This window comes from Muscardinus avellanarius, assembly GCF_963383645.1.
Source record: "Muscardinus avellanarius genome assembly, chromosome: 8".
Classification (NCBI taxonomy): Eukaryota; Metazoa; Chordata; class Mammalia; order Rodentia; family Gliridae; genus Muscardinus; species Muscardinus avellanarius.
In genome coordinates this window covers 3,991,625-4,013,355 of record NC_137794.1, presented here as the reverse complement: position 1 = coordinate 4,013,355, position 21,731 = coordinate 3,991,625, and the positions used below count along the sequence as shown (strand labels likewise).

General features: G+C 56.1%; 2 protein-coding genes across 3 annotated transcripts; both read right to left on the bottom strand.

Moving 5' to 3' along the window:
- Nucleotides 1-1,158: 1,158 nt before the first annotated feature.
- Nucleotides 1,159-8,910, bottom strand: SLC29A1 (solute carrier family 29 member 1 (Augustine blood group); the record flags this gene model as incomplete). 2 transcript variants are annotated; one of them, XM_080699795.1, is made up of 12 exons in its annotated part: nucleotides 8,867-8,910; nucleotides 6,469-6,550; nucleotides 5,632-5,804; nucleotides 5,417-5,556; nucleotides 4,259-4,393; nucleotides 4,077-4,174; nucleotides 3,870-3,948; nucleotides 3,393-3,484; nucleotides 2,906-3,014; nucleotides 2,615-2,700; nucleotides 1,484-1,683; nucleotides 1,159-1,270 (listed from the first exon to the last, which is right to left on the bottom strand). In XM_080699795.1, the coding sequence occupies exons 1-12, from the start codon at nucleotides 8,893-8,895 to the stop codon at nucleotides 1,159-1,161; spliced, it is 1,335 nt and encodes a 444-aa protein (XP_080555921.1). In that variant the 5' UTR covers nucleotides 8,896-8,910. The 2 variants fall into 2 exon arrangements, with proteins under 2 accessions (XP_080555921.1, XP_080555922.1); XM_080699796.1 differs by having other exon boundaries at nucleotides 3,393-3,517; nucleotides 3,876-3,948.
- Nucleotides 8,911-18,795: 9,885 nt separating this feature from the next.
- On the bottom strand, nucleotides 18,796-19,050 carry MYMX (myomixer, myoblast fusion factor; the record flags this gene model as incomplete). The annotated part of the gene is made up of 1 exon (XM_080699975.1): nucleotides 18,796-19,050. One exon carries the CDS (start codon nucleotides 19,048-19,050, stop codon nucleotides 18,796-18,798), a length of 255 nt encoding a protein of 84 aa, XP_080556101.1.
- Between the last annotated feature and the right edge of the window lie 2,681 nt (nucleotides 19,051-21,731).

Below are 21,731 nucleotides of genomic sequence, written 5' to 3'. Positions count from 1 at the left end.
ACTTAGTGAGGCTCTCAGCAACTTAGTGAGACCCTGTTTCCAGGTAATTTATAAAATAGGGCTGGGGTGTAGTCCCGAGGTAGAAAGCCCACACACACACACACACACACACACACAATAAGAATAAAAAATAGGGCTGGGGGTGGATCTCAGAGGTAGAATGCCCCTGGGTTCCATCCCCAATACTGAAAAAAAAAAACCACCACAAAACACCAACAAAAGCCTTGGCCTGAGCCGGGCGTGGTGGCGCACGCTTGTAATCCCATCATTCGGGAGGCTGAGACCTGGAGGATCGCGGTTCACGGACAGCCTCAGCTACTTAAGTGAGGCCCTCTGCAACTCAGTGAGACCCGGTTTCAAAATAAAGAATAAAAAATAGGTCAGGGGGTGTTGCTCGGAGGTCAAATGCCCCTGGGTTCCATCCCCAGACCCGCAAAAAAAAAAAAAAAAAAAGCCTTGGCCTTTTCCGTCGGGGCCACAGTCGGGGCCACAGACTGCGTGTCCTGGCTCTAGGCCCGTCCCTCCCCTCTGACCCTGACCCTGACCCTGACCCAGCCCGGCCTGCCTGGGGCGTGCTCACCCCACACTCAGCCTGCCAGCCTTCTGCCCTCACCAAGGCATTTGGGTGCGACTAGAGGACACAGGGAGCCATGGAGGAAAACAAAGTTTATTTAATCAGAGAGCCTTTGACGGCACCTGGCTTCTGTCGAGTATAAAAAAGGCATTAAAACGGCAACTGTACAAGGTGCTGGGCGGGTACGGCGGGGGAAGGAGCGCGGAGGAGGGAGGGAGGAGGGCGGGGAATAATCAGAGCTGACCATACAACGGTCAGGCCTGGCCTCCAGCCACCCCTGGCACAGGCAGACAGACACACACACACACACACGCACGCACGCACGCACGCACACACAAACTCTCTGAGCCCAGGATCCTCTGTGGCCCCACTCAAGCAGGGACCAGAGACCGCGTCCCTTCCAGCTGTCCTCCAGCCCGGGTCCTCTGGGTTCGGGCCGTCCCTTCTGTGGAGGATCCCGCTCCTGGGCCCGGACACGGCCCGGCCCGGCCGTAAGAAAGCAAAGGCCCGCTAGCAGGGAGCACCCCAGGCCGCCCGCCCATCTCAGCAGGAGGCAGGCGGGCAGTGTCATCGTCCACCCTCGGTTACACGATCGCCCGGAACAGGAAGGAGAAGATGGCCCCCAGCGCCAGCCCCAGGCACAGGAAGAAGGACATGATGGAGCCCGCGGTCTCCGCCTCAGCCGCCTTTACTTTCCTAAAGGAAGGAGGGAGGCGCTCAGGGCGGCTCAGCCCAGGGGGAGCCCTGCCTGCGACCTCCTCCTGCTCACTATCCGTTCCCAGCCTCTTGGGGGACACACCCTGGCGCTGTCCTCCGCCCCACGCGCCCCACGGTCCTGCGGCTGGCCGTCCCCTGCTCCCCTCCCTACTGAGCGCCCCCCAGCTCCAGACCCCGCCCCACCCCACTCACTTGGGCCCAAAGCACATGCAGAGGCTCGCAAGGTAGCCATTGGAGAAGGCGAAGGCGGCCATGAAGAAGATGTACCAGGCGTCGTGCTGGAAGACCACGGCCAGGTAGCGGTGGTGCGGGATGTTGCAGAGCAGCAGCAGGGGCACGAACACCAGCCGGGCCACCACCAGGCTCGGCAGCCAGAGACTGTCCTGCCCGGGCTGCGGACACAGGCTGGCCTCAGCGGGGCCAGCGCTGAAACCTTAAGGCCACCCTCGGGAAGGCCTGGCTGGCAGGGGCTCAGTGGCGCCCCCTGGAGTGCCAGAGCGTTCCTCATCTCCATCTTGGCAGGCACACTTTTTTTTTTTTTTTTTGGCCGTACTAGGTAGGGAACCCAGGGGCATTCTACCTCCGAGCTACACCCCCAGCCCTATTTTTGATTCTTTATTTGGAAACAGGGTCTCACTGAGTTGCAAAGAGCCTCACTAAGTAGCTGAGGCTGGCCGCAAACCGCTATCCTCCTGTCTCAGCCTCCTGAATGCTGGGATGACGAGCGTGCGCCACCACGCCCGGCTGCTGGCACACATATTTGTTAAGTTGCATACTTATTGGACTTATACACTTATTAAATGCAACTTACTTTTGGACTTTTGTGTGTGTTTGTGGTACTACTGGGGACTGAACCCAGGGTGCTCTACCTCTGAGTTGCATGCTTACTCCTTTTTATTTTGAAACGGGGCTCTCGCTAAGTTGCTGAGGCTGGCCTCGAACCTGCGAGCCTCCTGTCTGGGCCCCCCCCAGTACCAAGATCACAGGCGCGAGCTATGGCACCTGGCTTGGCTCTTTAAAAATGGCCTCTTTGAGCCAGGCGTGGTGGCGCACGCTTGTAATCCCCGCGCTTGGGAGGCTGAGACAGGAGGATCACACGGGTTCGAAGCCAGCCTCAGCTACTTAGTGAGACCCTGTTTCCAAATAAAATATAAAAAAGGTCTGGGAGTATAGCCCAGAGGTAGAAAGCCTCTCGGTTCTACTCCCAGTACCACCAAGAAAAAAAAAAAAGGCCTCCTCACGCCTTGCTTTCCTGCACTCCCTTCTGGGTCTCAGCCCGGGCTTTTCTTCCCACAGGAGCCTGGTGACCCTTCCTCTACTTACCCACATGACCACAGCTGTGAGGCTCCGGCCCAACCAGTCAAAGACATTGAAAGTCAAGAAACAGGCCACAGGAATGAAGTATTTCCCTGGGAGAGGAAGAAGAGGTCAGGAGAGAGAAGACAAGGCCCGCACCGCGCTGGGCCTCAGCCCCCAACTGTGCAACAGAGACGCCTGGAGTCCAGGGAAGACCAAAGGGACCCAGAGGGGCCAGGTGGGCGCAAGCATCCCGGGTTCTCTCCAGCCCGCTCCCTGTCCTGCCTGAGCAGATCTCCCCCATCCTGGGTTCCTCACCCCAAGTGATGGAGTCTGCGATGCTGGACCTGACCTCCACGGTCACGGCAGGGAACAACCCAATGGTGACCGTAAAGATGAAGCAGACGGAGAGAGCCGGGACTGCGATCTGGAGAGAAGGGAGAGGATGAGCCAAGTTCCCATGTCTTCCTGGCAGCCGTTCGCCAAAGACACAAGAGCACAGCCGGGCGTGGTGGCGCATGCTTGCCATCCCAGTACCTGGGGGGCTGAGACAGGAGGATTGCAGGTTGGAGGACAGTCTCAGCAAGTAGTGAGACTCTCATCAACCTAGTGAGACCCTGTTTCAAAATAAAAACAGGATTGGGGTAGAGCTTGGGGTGGAATGCCCCTGGAATCCATCCCCAGCAACACACACGCGCACAAAGTAATCAAATAATCCAGGAGCGGGACCAGTCTCAGATCAGAAGGGAAGCTGGTGGCAGAGAGAAGGCGAGGGTCAGAGGACAGGATGCCCTGCCCCACGTACGTCCTTGAGGATGGCTTTAATAGAGCGGCTCCTGCTGGCTGGCTGTGAGTTGGAGGCCCCAGGCTCCTCCTTGCCTGCTCCTGGCTCCTCTCCTGGCACGAGACCGGTTGTAGAAGGATTTTCAAGTTGTGAGGAGGATGGAGCGACAGACGGAGTCAGCTGGAGGTGAACACCCCCTGGAAGGGTCTCCAGCCACGCCCCAACACCTAGCCCAGGTCTCCCACAATTCCCCGGGGCCTAACCAATCCCAGGAGCCTCAGCCACGTTACTCCCCGCCCCAAATCTGAAAATGTTTCCCAGAGCCTTTGGGACAAATACCCGGGGCACTCAGGGCCAACCAGGATCACCCCGGTTTTCTCCTTCCCAGGCTCTGTCTCCACCCCTGGTCACTGCCCTCCGCTGACTCCTGCCTGCCAGGTAAGACAGTGTGCACATTACTGTCCCCTTGCGCGTGCCCGGCTTCTGAGGCTCTGAGACCTTTACTGATGAGGTCCAACTTGGTCTCCTGTTCCCCAGGCCCCTCCAGCTTCAGCTGCTGGTAGTAGCGGTAGAATTCCTGTCAAGCAAGGGGGACAGGCCGGGAGGCAGAGTCAGGGGCACCTCTAGGATCCGGCCTAGCGGCAGGCATCGTATGACCCCCAGGTGCCCTGGTCTGCACCCCCACCCCCACCAGCTTTCACTCACCAGCTGGGGCAGGCCCAGGTAACACAAGATGGCCAAAACGACAACCACGCAGGCCGTGATAAAGTAGCCAAAGGCGCTTTCCGACAGCTCGGAGCCACCTGGGTGGACAGCGCCCACGGTCAGGACGGGCCCTCCCCCCTGGCCGCCCCCACCCTCGGGGCAACAGACGGGCGAGAACTCACTGGCGATGGCGCAGATCATAGCAACAGAGGCGAAGAAGCCGGCCAGGCCCTGGCCGCTCATGATGGGCGCCGTGTAGCTGGCAGGCAGGAGGCCGGCCAGACCGAACAGGCTGCCCTGCAGGATGGCTCCAAATGCTGAGGAACAGGGCGCGTGGGTCAGCGGGCGGGGCTGGACCGCGGCCCAGGGTCCACAGAACAGCGGGCTCCAAGGTGCCGCTGCACCACCGCGCCTGTCTTTCTATACTGGGAACCGAGCCCAAGGGCATCCTACCTCCAAGCTACACCCCCAGCCCTATTTTCTTTCTTTTTTAAAAATACCCAGAAGCATTTAACCTCTAAGCTACACTTCTAGCCCTATTTTATTTTATTATTTCATTTTTGAAACAGGGTCTCACTGAATTGCAAAGCGCCTCGCTAAGTAGCTGAGGCTGTCTGCAAACTGCGATCCTCCTATCTCAGCCTCCCAAGTACTGGGATTACAAGCGTGCACCACCATGCCTAGCTTCAGCTCCTTTTTTTTTTTTTCTTTTGTGGGTGTGGGGATGGAACCCGGGGCATTCGACCTCCAAGGTACACCCCAGCCCTAATTTTTATTCTTTATTTTGAAACAGGGTCTCACTAAGTCGTGAGGTCCCTCACTAAGTAGCTGAGGCTGCCCGCAAACCGTGATCCTCTGGTCTCAGCCTCCCAAATGCTGGGATTACAAGCATGTGCCACCATGCCCAGCTTTCCTGTTTTTGTTTGTTTGTTTTGGTGGTACTGGGGATGGGACCCTTCTACCTTCAGGCTACACTCCCAGACCTATTTTATATTTTTTATTTGGAAACAGGGTCTCTTAAGCCAGAGAGGCTGGCTTTGAACCTGCGCGATCCTCCTGTCTCCGCCTCCCAAGCGTGGGGATTACAAGCATGCACCACCACGCCCGGCCTCTTAATTTATTTTGAAACAAGGTCTTGCTAAGTTGCTGAGGCTGGCCTGGAACCTTCAATCCTCTTGTCTGAGCCTCCCAAGTTCCGGGGGGATGACAGGTGTGCACCACCACGCCCGGCTCCCGGGCGTCTCATCTGGGTGGTGGGTGTCCTCCTCTCTGCCCTGCGCCGGCCAGATCCAGGCCCGTCCGGGCCCCGGCGCCATCCCCCGCCCCTGGCCCCGGCTTACAATTAATGAGCATGATCTTGACCATGGTGAGAATGAAAAAGGGCAGAGCGTCCAGCTGAACCTTCACCAGGATGGCGGTGAGCAGGAACACCAGGAGGATGGCCACCAGGCTGCCCAGGATCCGCACAGACTGGGGGATCCTGCAGGAGGGGCCAGGCCGGCAGTGAGGGCTGGGAGGCCTGGGCCCTCCTGGGGGCACCGGAGGCAGGGCTCACCTCTGATGCAGGAAGGAGTTGAGGCAGGAGAACAGCAGCAGAGGCAGCATGGCGCACAGGGTCATGACGTTGTTGAAGATGGCGCTGAGAGAACTGCGTGCCGGCGAGGGCGCCGCGGGGTCAGCCGGGGCCAAGGACACGTTCTGGGACGTGTCTAGGCGGTTTGTGAAATACTGTGGGGTTTGCAGAGCAAAGTGTTGGGAGCGCCTTGTTTCCCAGGGCCCGAAGGCACGTCCCAGGCTTCACAGGCCCAGGATACTTGTCCCCCAGGGAGCCCAGGCCCCCCCTCCACTGTCTTTTTCTTTTTTTTTCCAGTACTGGGGATGGGACCCAGGGACATTCTACGTCCGAGCTACACCCCTAGCCCTATTTTTTATTTTTTTGCACTACTGGGGATGAAACCCAGGGGCATTCTACCTCTGAGCAACACTCAGCCCTATTTTTTATTCTTTATTTGGAAACAAGGTCTCACTGAGTTGCAAAGGGCCTTACTCACTACGTAGCTGAGGTTGACCGTGAATCACGATCCTCCTGTCTCAGTCTCCCAAATGCTGGGGTTACAAGTGTGCACCACCACGCCTGGCTACTACTCATTCTTTTCTTTCCTTCTCTCTGTCTCTCTATCTCGTGGTACTGGGGATGGAACCTAGGGGCATTCTATCTTTGAGCTACATCCCCAGCCCTATTTTTTATGCTTTATTTTGAAACAGGGTCCTGAGTTGCAAAGGACCTATGTGGCTGAGGCTGGACGCGAACGTGTGATCCACCTGTCTCAGCCTCTCACGTACTGAGATTACAAGCGTGCACCACCACGCCCGGCTGTCCTCCCAGGCTTACTTCAGTGGCTGTCATGAAAAAATTCCAGGGCAGCAGCGTCCCCAGGCCCAGCATGAAGAATATAAGCCAGACAGCTTTGTATCTGGAATGAGAGGAAAAAGGGGTCAAGTGGCACACGGCCCCACCCTCCTGGTGGTCCCCGTGCCTCCAGCTGTCCCAGGAGCGGGGCATCTGTGTCCACGCGCCTGCGTCCCTCCGTGTGGGGTACGTGTGTGGATCCCGGGTTAGGGAACAGGATCTTGGTTCTCAGCCTTGAACACTCGGGGGAGCCTGAAGGCTGGGAACCGGCATGACCCACACATCTGTGACCCACACATCTGGAGATGGTTTTGCAAATCCTGCGGAGGGGCTGGAGTGGGCGGGGGAGTGAGAAAGCCAATAGCAAACCTCCCCCTTGAGCAGGCTGGAAGCGATTATGCCTCTGGGCAGGAACTGTGCCCTGTGGTTCCCTGAAGAGGATTCTGAGGTCAAAACTCCCAGAGCACGCTGGATCTAGTGGGACAGGCGAGCAGGGTGCCTGGGGGAAGCTGGGGATGAGGGAGCTATTGGCCCGGGGGGAAGTGGCTCGGGAGGTCAAACCACGTAAGGCTGGCCCAGAGATCTGGAGCCACAGGGCGCCATCTGGACTGGAGTGCAAACACAGCCCCTGGCTCCAGCCAGAGCAGCCTCCCCTAGGCAGGCCTTGCTTGCAAGCTTAGTGACCCTGGTGGGCCACCATCTCCAGATGTGTGCATCCTGCAGAGATGCCAGGATGAAGTGCGCAAGTAGCCCAAATGGGCAGGTCTGGGCTTATTTATTTATTTATTTATTTATTTTTGCAGTTCTGGGGCCCTCTCCCTCCAAGCTACACCCTTAGCCCTACATTTTATTCTTTATTTTGAAACAGGGTCTCACTGAGTTGCAAAGGGCCTCACTGCATAGTAACTGAGGCTGTCCATGAACCGTGATCCTCCTGTCTCAGCCTCCCAAATGCTGGGATTACAAGCATGCGCCACCATACCTGGCTATAGTCTGGGCTTATTTATTTATAGTACTGGGGATTGAACCCAGGGGCAGTCTACCTCTGAGCTATATTCCAGCCCTATTTTACTCATTACTTTGAAACATGGCCTCACTAAGTTGCAGAGGGCCTCACTAAGTAGCTGAGGCTGGCTGCGAACCTGCAATCCTCCTGTCTCAGCTTCTCAAGTCTTGGGATTACAAGCGTGCGCCATCACACCCAGCTAGGTATGAGTTCTTACAACTGCAAGATTCACAGCCAGTCTCAGCTACTTAGTAACCCCCCATGCAACTTAGTGAGACCCTATTTCAAAATAAAGAATAAGCTGGAAGCCAGGCATGGTGGTGCACGCTTGTAATCCCAGCATTTGGGAGGCTGAGACAGGAGGATCCAGGTTGGCAGCCAGCCTTAGCTACTTAAGCCCTTTGCAACTCAGTGAGACCCTGTTTCAAAATAAAGAATAAAAAATAGGGCTGGGAGCGTAGCTCGGAGGTAGAATGTTTCTCGGTTCCATTCCCAATACTGCAAAATAAATAAATAAATTCATTAATTAAATAAAAAGAGAATTAAAAAAAAAAACTAGGCCTGGGGGTGTAGCCCAGAGATAGAATGCCTCTGGGTTCAGTCCTTGGTACCAAACAAAACAAAATAAGAAACAAAAAAATTTGGGTTAGAGGCCCAGAATGGAGGGCAAAACTCCTGGGCAAGGTCACACAGGACAGGAAGCCAGGGAGGGGGCAAAAGGGTGGGTAGAGGGGCCAGGGCTTCTGGGGACTGCCCAGGAGGGGCCAGCTGGGGCAGGGAGCAGCCTGGGCCGGGGAAGAGGCAGGGACGTGCCGGCCCACACTTACTTAAATCCCCTCCCTTCCAAAGAGCCCGTGAAGTACATATCCTCACCTCTATCTCCCAGAGCGATCAAGCTAACTGTTCAAGGCTCCCCAGCCAAAGGGGCCTGGTCCCGTGGCCTCTGGCTCAGGGGAGACGTGAGGGGCCAGAGCTGACCCACGATCCCCTCAACCTTCTCAGGTCCCAGGTCCACAGGAGGAGTTGGATCAACATGGCCTCTTCCCCCAATACAAAGACCTGCAGGTCTCCCTGGAGGCAGGGGTCATCTGAGGCAGAGGCCCCAGGGCAGCTCCGAGGGACGGAGCAGTGCTGCCAGATGTGCACTGAATGAGGGGTGCTGCCAAGAGTGAGTTCCCCAGCGGTGGTGGGAAGAGGCTGCCCGGTGCTCTCCCCGAGACACCGAGCCAGCAGCACCCAGCCCGGGCACGCACGTCCCCACCCTCGTGCCTGACGTCCTGACTCACAGCTACCTGGCCCCACAGGATAAGGCCCCAGGCCTCTGGAGACCCATTCCTTGAAGTCCTCAGCCCAGGCCCCAGCCCTCCCCAGTACCTATCCTGAGGTTGGTGGCTGGTCGTCATGGTGCCCTTGTTCTCAGTTGTGTCTGGCTGGTCTGGCTGACGGCTCCCTCCCTCCTCTGGTGCTCGCTGGGGACAGTCGCTTCCACCCAGCCCTCCTCGGCAGCTTGGGGGACCTGTGGGCGCAGAGAAGACGGCGTAGGCAAGCAGAAAAAGGGTGCAGGACCCCCCTGACCAGGCAGGCCTGGTGGCTCTGCCTGCTCGGGCTCCACCTGGCTCCCGGCCTGGCTGCTGCCACCGCTATTTTTATCCAGCAGCCACAGCAGTTTATAAGCTGGAAAGCAGGAGGGAGGAGGAGGAAGCGCGTTTGAGAGGGAGAGAAAGAGAGTTAAAAGAGAGACCAGAGGGGTCAGGGTCAGGGCTGCGGGAAGACGAGGGGGAGGAGGGAGAGAAGATGCAGAGCAGGGATGGATGCCCAGGCCTGGGCTCCGGGGCCCCCTGCCGCCTGACCTCTCCATCCTCCTAGGGTGGGCTGCGGGGAGTCTGTGCCCTCCTGAACGCATCCCAGCCTCTCTGCTGAAACCTTCCTTTCCTTCCAAACACTGCACACAAGTTCCCCAGTTCCTGGTTAGTTTTCCAGGAAAATATTTCACAATGGGTGTGGAACACAACCCAGCTCCTCCTGTTGACCCCCGTGCTGGCTCCAGGGCCATCCCATCCCCCACTTGGTTCCTCTCTGACTTGGTCCAAGGTCTTTTTCCTCTTCCCCTTTCTGAGAGTGGCCTCAAAGGGGGACTGGTGCACAGGCCCAAAATTCACAGTCCCAAAGTTTCTGGCTGTCTCCCTCAAGCATCTGTCCCACTTGTGTGGGAAAGGTGTCCCAGCGCCAGAGGATTAAACAGCTTCCCCTCTGGACAGTATGGCCAGAATGCCACATGCCTGTAACCCCAGCTCTTTAGAAGGCTGATGCAGGAGGATGGTAAGTTCAAGACCAGCCTTGAGCCCGGCATGGTGGCGCATGCTTGTAATCCCAGCATTTGGGAGGCTGAGACAGGAGGATCATGATTCACGGACAGCCTCAGCTACTTAGTGAGGCCCTCTGCAACTCAGTGAGACCCTATTTCAAAATAAAGAATTAAAAAAAAAGGGTTTGGGGTGTAGCTTGGAGATAGAATGCCCCTAGGTTCCACCTCCAGTATAAAATAACAAAAAACCCCAAAACCCACAAAGGTATGGGCATGTAATTCAGAGGCAGAATACCCTAGGATTCAATTCCTAGTACCAAATTAAAAAAAGAGCTGGGGCTGCAGTTCAGTGGTAGAGCACGAGGCGCCTGTGTTGAATCCTTAATACCCCCATAGCTACAAAGCCAGGCAGGCCAGGCTGGTATCACTGGTACCCTAGGGAGGCCCAGCCCTGGACCGGGCCCTGGTGTCTGAACCCGGACAGGCTTCTCCTGGGGTCTCGGCAGTCACCAGATGCCTAGACTGGCCAGCAGAGGGGGCCTGGACAGTCCCCAGCAGCAATTCCTAGCCCAGGTCTAGGCAGCAGGCCCTGTCCACGGGGCTTCTAAGTCAAAATGAAAAAAAGTGGCTATCAGGATAGAGTCCCTCACCTTCTGGGGCCCCATACTGAGAAGCCTCAGAAGCTACTGGGAGATAAAAGGCCGCAGAGCAGCCTGAGATAAGGCCCCCCAGCAAGGCGCTCAGCAGGGGAGGTTAGGGCGGCCTGGGATACACACTCAGCTCCCTTTCTCCACCGGTCCTTTTTCACTCCTTCCAACAATTCCTGTCCACCCCTCCCTGGGTAAACTCTAGACTTCTCTCAGTCTTCCCTTCCAGCCCTCAGCCCACGGGGGGTGGGGGGGTTAGAGGGTGGGGGAACAAACCCACACACCTCCAGATGAAGGCTTCTCCCAACCCTCCTTCCAACAAATATTGACTTGGGAACTATGCATGCTAGCCAGACATTGTTTCTAGGCACCGGGACAGAGTAGGAACACTAGTGACTTGTTTCTCAAGGGAAAATGACAAGGGGGGGCAGGGCTCAGGTTTTGGTAGTAGAGAGGCCGCCCCACCGCACACACGGCGCCTCACCTCAGCACAGCCTGGACTCCGCCCTGTCCTGGCAAGGTTCCTGACAGCTAAGAGCCTGTCTAGCTTTATCCCAGATGGAGCCTGTGGTGGGAAGAATGACTCTCCTCCTTGCAAAACTGACTTGGGCTTGAAGAAGCATTCATGTCTGTCCTCTAGCCCAGCTTGCGGTTCTCAACAGTTCCCGTCCGCCCGGGGCCTGGGTACCACTCAGCTCCACGGGGGGCCCTCCTCCTGCCACATCTTAGGCCAGCCTCCTTCCTGTGTACTTCTTGTCTTTTTTTCTTTTCTTTGTTTCTTTTTTTTTTTTTTTTTTTTTTTGCAGTACTGGGGATGGAACCCAGGGGCATTCTATCTCCGAGCTACACCCTCAACCCTATTTTTATTCTTTATTTTGGTGTGTGTGTGTGTGTGTGTGTGTGTGTGTGTGTGATACTGGAGGTGAAACCCAGAGGCGTCTACCTCTGGGCTATACTCCCGGACCCATTTTATATTTTATTTGGAAACAAGATCTCACTACATTGCTGAGAGCCTAAGTAGCTGAGGCTGGCTTCGAACCTGCGCGATCCTCCTGCCTCAGCCTCCCAAGCGCGGGGATTACAAGCGTGCGCCACCACGCCCGGCTTCTTGTCTGTCTTTACCCAACAGAAACCACGAATCTGATACCCGGTGCCTCTCCCGCCAAGCCTCGGCCTGCCAAATGTTGCCCTAAAAGCAGCCCTCCCTGCCCTCAGGCTCCCAGCCCCTCTCTTGTACCCCAATTTCTGGACATACCTTGGTGTTACATCAACCTGGATCCCAACTGGGGCCGGTCACTATCTACACCTCTCCCCTCTTGCTCCCCACTACCCAGAGGCTAGTTCCAGATTGTTTCTGCTCAACAGACGAGGCCAGCCGAGGCTGGGAGAGGTGTCCCTTGTCTCTGATAAAAGAACAGGTGAGTTCGGGTGCCAGGACTCAAATTCAATATGTAGCTTATTCTAGGTTCCTTCGCGGGTGGGGATGGAGGTTTAAAGAAGTATAAATTGCTTCTCACCTGGAGGTGTTGGGGAGAGCTCTGCTCCAATAAAAGGGAAGAAATAAGGTGCAGGCGCAGAGGGTCCCAAGCCAGAGGAGTGTCAGGTGGAGGGCCCCCACCCCATCACACACGCATTCTGCCACCAAGCACTCACACGGGCCCCGGGGCAGCCGGAGGTCTGGAGGTGGCAGCGCGCCAGGAAGGGGAGGCAAGGGCTGGAGGGAGGTCCGGCCGTGTGGACGCAGCCATCGCCACGCCTGGGGCCGGCGTGTCCTCGCCGGTCACCTACTTACTCTCACGGCGAGGAGCGAGGCCGCGCCAGGAAGGGGAGGCGCGAGCCCGGAGCGTGGCCCGCAAAGAGGGTGCTTAAAGCGGCCGCTCCCGGCCCGCGGCATCCCCATCCCCCTCTCCGCGAGCCGGGCGGCCCTGCCCGCCGCCACCGGGAGCCGTCCGGGCGCATCGTCACCCGCCGGCCCCGGGGGGCCCGCGCGGCCGCCCAGGCCCGGGCCCGCGGCCCTCGCCCCGCCGGGGTCCCCATCCCCGCGCCCGCCGCGCGCGCCACGTGCTGCGCTCGGGAGCGGCCCGCCGCGTGCCCCGGCCCCCGCGCCAGCCCGGCCGGCCCCGCGCCCCGGCCGCGCCCCCAGCCCCAGCACCTGCCCAGGAAGGTCCTCCGCGCGGGCTGGCGCGCTCTCCCCGCAGCTTCCCGCGCCCCGAGCGCCTTGCAGCCCGCCCAGCGCTGGCCCGCCCGGCCGAGCCCGCGCGCCCCGCCCCCGCGCCGGCCACGCCCACGGCCACGCCCACGGCCACGCCCACGGCCCTGCGCGCCCCGCCCGCCGCGGGCTCCGTTATCCCCCCCCCTCCCCCGAGCCCCACTTTTTCCTCCACTTTTTTCCTCTCCGTCTTGGTGCTGGGGATTGAACCCGGAGGCAGTCGACCCCAGAGCCACATCCCCAACCTTATTTTGTTGTTTTAATTTTGACACAAGGTCCCGCCGAGGTGCTGAGGCTGGCCTCCGACCCACCCAAGTACAGAGATGAAGGTGTGCGCCGCCGCAGGCGCGGCTTCCAGCGCCCCACTTTTTATTTATTTATATTTATTTATATATTTTGCGGTGCTGGGGGTGGAACCCAGGGGCATTCTACTTCCGAGCTACATACCCAACCCTATTATTTATTTATTTATTTATTTATTTATTTATTTTTGCGGGTCTGAGGATGGAACCCAGGGGCATTCTGCCTCCGAGCTACACCCCCAGCCCTATTTTTTATTCTTTATTTTGAAACCAGGTCTCTCTGAGTTGCGAAGGGCCTCACTAAGTAGCTGAGGCTAGCCACGAAACGCAATTCTCCTGTCTCAGCCTCCCACATGCTGAGACTACAAGTGTGTGCCTCCATGTTCGGCTCCAGAGCCCCACTTTTAACACAGTCTTCTGTTCAAACCCTCCTCCTTTCCCTTTAAGAAGACTTCAGTCTCCAACCCCACTCCCTTGTCGGATTCCTTAATGGCTCTATGACCTGCCTGGTGGGCTTTTCTGCCCGATTCATACACATCAGACATAGGCCCGTAAACATCACATCACCCACAACTCTGACTTGAAGGAGCTGGGGGGGGGGGCAAGAGGCACAGCCCTGAAGTGCTTGGAAAGACTGGGGTGCAACTGGGGATAGAAGAGAAAGCCAGGAAGAGCCTTACACCCAGCCAGAAGCCAGAATCCCATTGTTCCATCCCCGCTGAACAGGGTCGGAGGTGGAAGTCCTGCTGGCGCCACATCCTCTCCTTGGGGGTAGGCCTGCTGAGGAGGGGTCCACAAGGACTCCTTTGTTGTGGGGCAGTAAATGAGGGTCAGTAGCTGACCCTACAGCAGCCATCAGTGCTTTAGAGCCATCCAAGGCCTCGGAGGTCTTGGAAGGAGGAAAAGATCTGGCCCAGGCTGCCCACTCCACCTGCAGCTGCCCTCGGGACCCCTGCCCTGAAAAAGCCGCAGCCACTAATTAACAATTAGCAGTAGTAAATGCAGGTTAAACCCTCTCCCCAGAGAAAGTCAGGCCCTGAGGAGGGAGGGAGGGTTCGCCTAGCGCTCCTGACTACTCCAGTAGGGGTGTCCCAGCCTCCGTTCCTGCGGAGGAGATGACACAGTCTTGCCCCTGGGCTAAGCAAACGGAGGGCAGGAAGCCGGCGTGGGAGGTGATCTGCGGGCTCTGCCTCAGCTCTGGAGCGGCCTCTGTCCACAACCTTGGATTCCCACCATCCTGTTTGTCCTGTCTCTCTCTCTTCCTCTCCTAGGGGCTCCTCCCCTCTTCCTTGGCCCCGGCCTCCCGCCTCTGAGGGTGGAGGGCCGGGCAGGCAGATCTGCCAGGCGTGGTGACTGGTGGCTGTTTTGCAGCTGTGCTCAAAGGCGGCAAGTGGAAGGAAACTGGAGGAAGTGGCGAGGGTCCGGGCCGGGCCGGGCCAGACTGGGGATGACTGGTTCCTCTCCCGCCCCCGCTGGGCCTGGCCCGCATGGCAGATGGCAGCAGCCAGGCCTATTATTGTTGGAGAGAAGCCCATCTGGCATGCACCCTGCCTGGGCCCCAGCCAGCACCCACATGGCTCTGAGTGGCCTCCGGGGGCAGGAAGAGTTGCTGGGTGCCAGGGCCCTCTGCTGGTCAGCCCTGGGAGCCCCAACTCTGAGAGGTTGGTGCCTTGCCAGGCCTGCCCCTGGGCTCTGGTTCTCTCCCTCCCTGTATCCACAGGTCCACCAGGCAGGGTGGGCAGGGCTGTCCTGTGGATCACCGCTCCCAACCCCGCGTCCTCACCGGCGCAGGACTGTGGTGCCTTCCTTCCCCTTACGGGATGTAAAGGTGCCTCGCCACCACCCACAGTCGTCTCCCCTCAGGCCTAAGCCCTCAGCTGCCACCAGCAGGCCATCTGTGTTTGCTAGGTGTGGGGATTTGTCACCAACACACTCTCTCTCATTCTCAGATGTGTGTGTGATTATATCTTCATGGCCTCCCAGCAGGGAGAGGCCCATAAGGTATTTGCCTGAGATGCCAATTTTAAGGGATACCAAAAAAAAAAAAAAAAAAAAAAAAAAACAACACTTAGTAACCAAGACAAATGTTTTCATGCAATGTGGGTGGGATTTTTGTTTGGTTGCCTGAGGTGCTGGGGTTTAAACGCAGGGCCTTGCACACTGGGGACAAGATCTCCTGCTGAGTGACACCTCCACCCCTAGCGCAGTATTTAAAAATCAAAGTAATCCCCCGAGCTTGGGAGGCGGAGACAGGAGGATCGCACAGGTTCCAAGCCACTCTCACTGGCTTAAGAGACCCTGTTTCCAAATAAAAATACAAAAATAGGTCTGGAAGTGTAGCCTGGAGGTAGAAGGGATTCCAGGAACCCCAGTACCACAAAAATAAATAAAAATAAATAAATAAATAAATATAAATAAACAAATAAAAATCAAAGTTAGCTGGGCGTGGTGGCGCATGCTTGTAATCCCCGTGCTTGGGCAGCTGAGACAGGAGGATTACCCAGGTTCGAAGCCACTCTCAGCTACTTAGTGAGGTTCTCAGCAACTCAGTGAGACCCTGTTTCCAAGTAAAATATAAAATAGGTCTGGGAGTATAGCCCGGAGGTAGAAAGCCTCTAGGTTCCACTCCCAGTACCAAAAATAAATAAATAAAAATCAAAGTTAAAGCTGCCGTGGTGGTGCATGCCTGTAATCCCAGTCAGTACGTGGGAGCTAAAGCAGGAAGGTCTCAGGTTTGAAGCCAGCCTCAGAAATAAAGCTAGGCCCTGTTTCAAAATAAAAAAATAAAACAAGGCTCAAAGTGTAGCTTAGAGGTAGAACGCCCCTGTGTTCAATCCACAGTGTTATTACTCACACACCACTGAAGTCATGCAAAGAATCGGTGATGAATGCATCTTTTTCTTTTCCTTTTTGCAATACTAGGCGTTGAACCCCGAGTTGGGGGGGGGGATTCTCCCTCTGCTCTCCCAGATCTACTCCGTTATTTTATTTTATTTTTATTTTGAGAGTCTCACTAAGTCATGGTGCACTGGCCTGGAATCTGCGATCCTCCCATCCCAGCCTCCCAAGCACTGGAATTACAGGACTGTGTCACCTCGCCTAGCTACAACATTCAAATTTTAAACAAAGACAGATGTGAGGGTGGGTACTGGGTCAGGGTTCAAGAGGAAGTCTTTGTTTACGAGGTCTCCGCCGGGTCCAGCCCAGTTTCTCAGGCCTCTGACCCCTGCCTCAGTTCTGGGCAGGTGTCTGACCTTGGGGACACCTCCAAGGGGCGGTGGTGTGGGGAGGAGTCGGCAAGGTCGGCCTTCAAACTCCCAGAAAGGATCCTCTCTTCCAGAACCCGCAATTCTGATCGACAGCCCGCCCGGCGGCCGGAGAGCCCGCAGCCCCTCCCGGCCCGCCCCTCCCACCGCCGGCGCTCGACAGCTGTTCCCTGCGCACCTGCTGCGACTCTGGGGGGCTTCCGCACTTGGGGGAGGGGACGGGAATCCTCCGGTCGGCAGTCCGGTCCCCGTCCGCCTCAGCTGGCTCCGGGCTGGGCCCACAGCCGTGGCCGGAGCTCGGCCACCCCGAGGGAGAGGGGCTGGACCCAGATGGCCGGTCGCCCGAGCTCCCGCCCTGCGGCTGGCTGGGGAGGGGCTGGGAGGCCCGATGGGAGGGGCCGCCAGCTGGCCCCGGGGCCCTGGAAGCTGCCTAGAGACCTCGGGACTCGGACCCCTGCACCCTGCCCGTCCAACTGCCACGGGTGCCGCGCGCACCTATTCAGGATTCAGGCGGGAAGCAAAGGTGTATTTGAGGTGGGGTCCTGCTGGGGTCGGGGGTCGCTTCTCAGGGTCCAGCATTCCTGACTGTCCCCTCTCAACCTAGAGCCCAAGCCTGTGTCATTGCATAGGAAAGAATAAGAAAATTATCCAGAGGCTGGAATGTGAAAAAAAAAAAATTTTTTTTTTTGGTACTGGAAATGGGCCCAGAAGCATTCTATCTCCAAGTTGCGCCCCCAGCCCGCTTTTTTTTTTTTTTTTTTGATTCCAGGGGGCATTCTACCTCTGAGCTACACCCCCAGCCGTGCTTTTTATTCTTTATTTTGAAACAGCGTCTCACTGAGTTGAAAAGGGCCTCATTTAGTAACCGAGATTGTCTGCAAACGGTGATCCTCCCATCTCAGCCTTCCAAATGCTGGGATTATGAGCGTGGGCCACCACCTGGCTCCAATTTATTTGGAAACAGGGTCTGACTAGGTTTCTGAGAACCTTGCTGCATTATTGAGGCTGACTTTAAACTTGCAATCCTCCTGTTTCAGCCTCCCAAGTACTAGGATTACAACCATAGGCCACTAGCCCCATTCTCAAATGTGTCAAACAATTCTTAAACACCCCCAAGCACCTACCACTGGGGAGGAAAAATGAAGAAGGGTAGTTTTCAGGTCCTCCTGTCTCAGCCTCCCAAATGCTGGGATTATAAGCATGTGTCACCACGACTGGTCTAGTCTTTATTTTAAAACAGGGTCTCTCTAAGTTGCAGAAGGCCTCACTAAGTAGCTGAGGCTGGCCACGAACATGCCATCCTCCTGTCTCAGTCCCCCAAGTGCTGAGATTACAAGGGTGCGCCACCACGCCCAGTTCTAAAAGCTTGCATTTCTGTACCCCACGACCCCCCACAACAGGGTCCCTTAGCAAACAAGTTTCTGTTTTCCCACCTCTCTAGCAAAGCCTCCAGAGTCTTTGTGCTGGCCAGCCGGCCTCCTCCCTACAGAACCTAGCTACAATGGGTCGCTGAGTAGCATTCTGACCAGTTAGATACTAGAAACAACTTCCGGGTTGTGGAGACAGAGGGGGAACAGGAACAGGTGGCAAAGGAGGCCCGGCCCCTCCCCAGCTGCCCAGGCAAGTTAAGTCCTAGGGGCAGGGGTAGAGGTGTGGGTGACAAGACTTTCAAGGACATCCCAGGAGTTCAAGGAGTATTTATTGAGCACTTCCTCTGTGCTGGGCTTTATGTGGACCTTCAAAGGTGACTGAGATCTTGTTGTTGTTATTATTATTATTATTATTATTATTATTATTATTTTATTATTATTATTTGCAGTACTGGGGATGGGACCCAGTGGCCCATTCTACCTCCAGGTGACAACCCCAGCCCTATTTTTTATTCTTTTTATTTTGAAGCAGGGTCTCATTGAGTTGCAAAGGGCCTCACTAAGTAGCTAGCTGAGGCTGTCTTTTTTTTTTTTTTTTTTTTTTTTTGCGGTACTGGAGATGGAACCCAGGGGCATTCTACCTCCGAGTTATACCCCCAGCCCTATTTTTAATTCTTTATTTAGGAACAGGGTCTCACTAAGCTGCAAAGGGCCTTGCTAAGTGGCTGAGGCTGTGAATCGCGATCCTCCCATCCCAGCCTGTCCCAGCCTTCTGAATCGCGATCCTCCTGTCTCAGCCTCCCAATCTCGTTATCTTAAGGTAGGTCCCGAGGCTGGGAGACCCGACACTCTAGATTCAAATATCACTTCTTAGCTGAGCTGTCACTTGTCCCTAGGTTTAGAATCGCCCTCTCTGGACTCAATGTCCCCATTCACTGGGAGGTCAGCTCTGCACCACCCTGAGACCAGAGGCCATTAGCAGAATCTTGGAGAGGAACTGGGATGAGGGGGAGAAGAATCAATGATCAATTGTCTACTAGACACAGCATCCTTCCAGAAAGACATTTCTGCTGGCAGCAGGAGGACATTCAGGTAAGACCCCACCAGATCTTCTGCCCACTGGACGGGCTGCAGCTTGTGGCTTCCAGGACTGCGCTGCTCCCAAAGCACCCAGGTGGGCCCAGCAGCCCCGGGAGTGGTGGCCTTATTTCTGGAGGCCCAACCTCTCCTTCCTCTCTGGTTGCTCCACTCTGGAGACCTCCCCAGCGTCTGGCGGATGTCGCTGGCTGAGGACGAGCAGCACACAGCCCAGCAGAGTCTCCCGCAGCTCCCGGGAGCCCAGGCGGCTGGCCAGGCGGCGCAGCAGGGGCAGCAGGCGGCGGCGGGCCAGGCGGGCAGCGGGCAGCAGCAGGCGGGCCAGGAGCCCTCTCAGCAGCAGCGGGAGCAGCGGGGCGGGCATGGCGGGGCAGTGTCTGCGAAGGCACCCCGGGCGGGCGCTCGGCCTGCTCCTCCCGCTCACCTCACTGGCAAAGAGGCGGGTGGGCAGGGGGGCCCGCCTGCGTTGACACCTCGATCCGCGGGTCGCTTTGCTGCAGTGAAGCCCTTTCTTTGGCTCTGGCGGGTTCTCAGCGTAGCCCCGTTGGGGGGATTGAGCTCCGGCTAGAGAGAGGAAAGCCGGAGCTCAGGTGCACAGTCTGCCAGTTCCTGCCTTTGGTGCCCTTCTGCTCTCCGATCCCCCTTCCTCTAGCAGCCCGCTCTTTGGCACACCCCCACCCTCTCCCACCACCCAGTACTTCCCCGGGCAACTCTAATTTTTCCTTTGGAAACTCCAGGTCCTCACAGACCTCTGCCCCCTCGCCTCCCTACCCCACCGATCCGGCCCCCTACCGCATGAATCCGGTCCCTGGCAGCTCTCACAGGTCAGAACTGCTGCTCAGAATCGACCTCTGGCTGCATTTGCAGCGGAGACCACTAGCTTGAAACAATACGGGCCGCCCCACCCAGCCCAGACCCACCCAGCTCAGCCCGCCTGGGGGTGGGCAACAAAGAAACAGCTGTGTTCTGGCGCCTGGTGTGTAGAGGGCAGAGGGCAGCTGGGCTGGTTTCCTTTCCAATCTGGAAGGAGACGGGAGGAGGGAACAGGTGCAGGAATTGCCCTGGCTGGGTCAGATCCCGGAGCTGGAACCCAGTCGCCCTCCCCTTCCTTCTTTCTTTCTCTCTTTCTTCCTTTCTTCCTTTTGTAATACTGGGGATGGAACCCAGAGGCATTCTATCTCCCAGTTATACCCCCAGCCCTATTTTTTATTCTTTATTTTGAAACAGGGTCTCACTGAATTGCAAAGGGCCTCACTAAGTAGCTGAGGCTGAGAACCACGATTCTCCTATCTCAGCCTCCCGAATGCTGGGATTAGAAGCGTGCAGCTCCATGCCGGCTCCTCAGTGGTTTTACCGAGGTTGTAAGCGTTGCTCCCCTGCAGGGCGATGGTGAGAACTGAGGAAGATCATGAACGCAGGATTGGCATATGTGTACGCATGTGCCAATCAATACACGTCCTTCCCGCAGCCCTGGGATAAACAAATGGCTGTTGGGTTTCCTCAGGAAGCCACTAGGGGAGGAAGAATCTGCCTGTAAATCTACCCCGTTTAGCAACTCGTCCTTTTTCTTCGTAAAGTGAACAGGCCTGAGGATTTTTTTTTTTTTTTCCGGTACTGGGGATGGAACCCAGGGGCATTCTACTGCTGAGCAACGCCCAGCCCTGTTTTTTATTCTTTATTTTGAAACAGGGTCTCACTGAGTTGCAGAGGGCCTCACTAAGTAGCTGAGGCTGTCCGCCAACTGCGATCCTCCTGTCTCAGTCTCCTGAATGCAGGGACTGTGCCACCAAGGCCGCTTCTTCAAGGTCTTTGACGGTGGTAGAGATGATGGTGATGCCAATGGCAGATGCGGGTGGGGTGAGATAAATGATCATATCCCCAGAGTCCTTTAAAATACACATCACAAACTGGACGTGGTGACGCACGCTTGTAATCCTAGTCCTTGAGAGGCTGAGACGGGAGGATTGCAGGTTCCGAGCCACGTCAGCAACTTGTGAGGCCTTCGGCAACTCAGCGAGACCCTGTTTAAAAAAATAAAGAATAAGCCGGGCGTGGTGGCACACCCTTGTAATACCCTTGCTTGGGAGGCTGAGACAGGAGGATCGCGCAGGTTCGAAGCCAGCCTCAGCTACTTAGCGAGACCCTGTTTCCAAATAAAATATAGGTCTAGGAGTGTAGCTCAGGGGTAGAAAGCCTCTGGGTTCCATCCCCAGTACCACACACACAAGAAAAATAAAAATAAAAAAGTAAAAAATAGGGCGGGGGCCCAGTGTAGTGGCGCATGTTTGTAATCCCAGAATTTGGGAAGCTGAGACAGGAGGATCATGGTTCGTGGACAGCCTCAGCTACTTAGTGAGGCCCTCTGCAACTCAGTGAGACCCTGTTTCAAAATAAAGAATAAAAAATAGGGCTGGGGGTATAGCTCGGAGGTTGAATGGCCTTGGGTTCCATCTCCAGTATCTCACACACACACACACACACACACACACACACACACACACACACACACGGCATAGTATCACTTATTATTTGACAATGGTACCCATATAATTTAATATCATATAAGCCTAGTTAGGGTTGGGGCTGTAGCTCAGTGGTGGAGTGTTTGTTTAGCATGAGCAAGGCCTTAGGTTTGATCCTCAATATTAAAAAAATTCGAATTAGCTTAACATCTCTGTTTTTCTTAAGGGGAGAGAACAAATTATTTTGATATATTCCAGAGCTCATCTGGAAAATCTCAAAGTTAGTTTGAGGTTTAAAAAAAAAACAACTTAGAATTTGATTTCAGAAACTATTAAGGACTTAGAACAGTTGATTAAATAGGATTACAGATCATTGTGGGACATACCAGAGTGAAAGATGGATACAGAAAGTCACATGGTTGCAGAAAAACTTCAGTTCTCCTCCTCCTCCTCCTCCTCCTCCTCCTCCTCCTCCTCCTCCTCCTCCTCCTTCTTCTTCTTCTTCTTCTTCTTCTTCTTCTTCTTCTTCTTCTTTTTGTGGTACTGGGGAATAAACCCAGAGGCATTCTACCTCCAAGCTTAC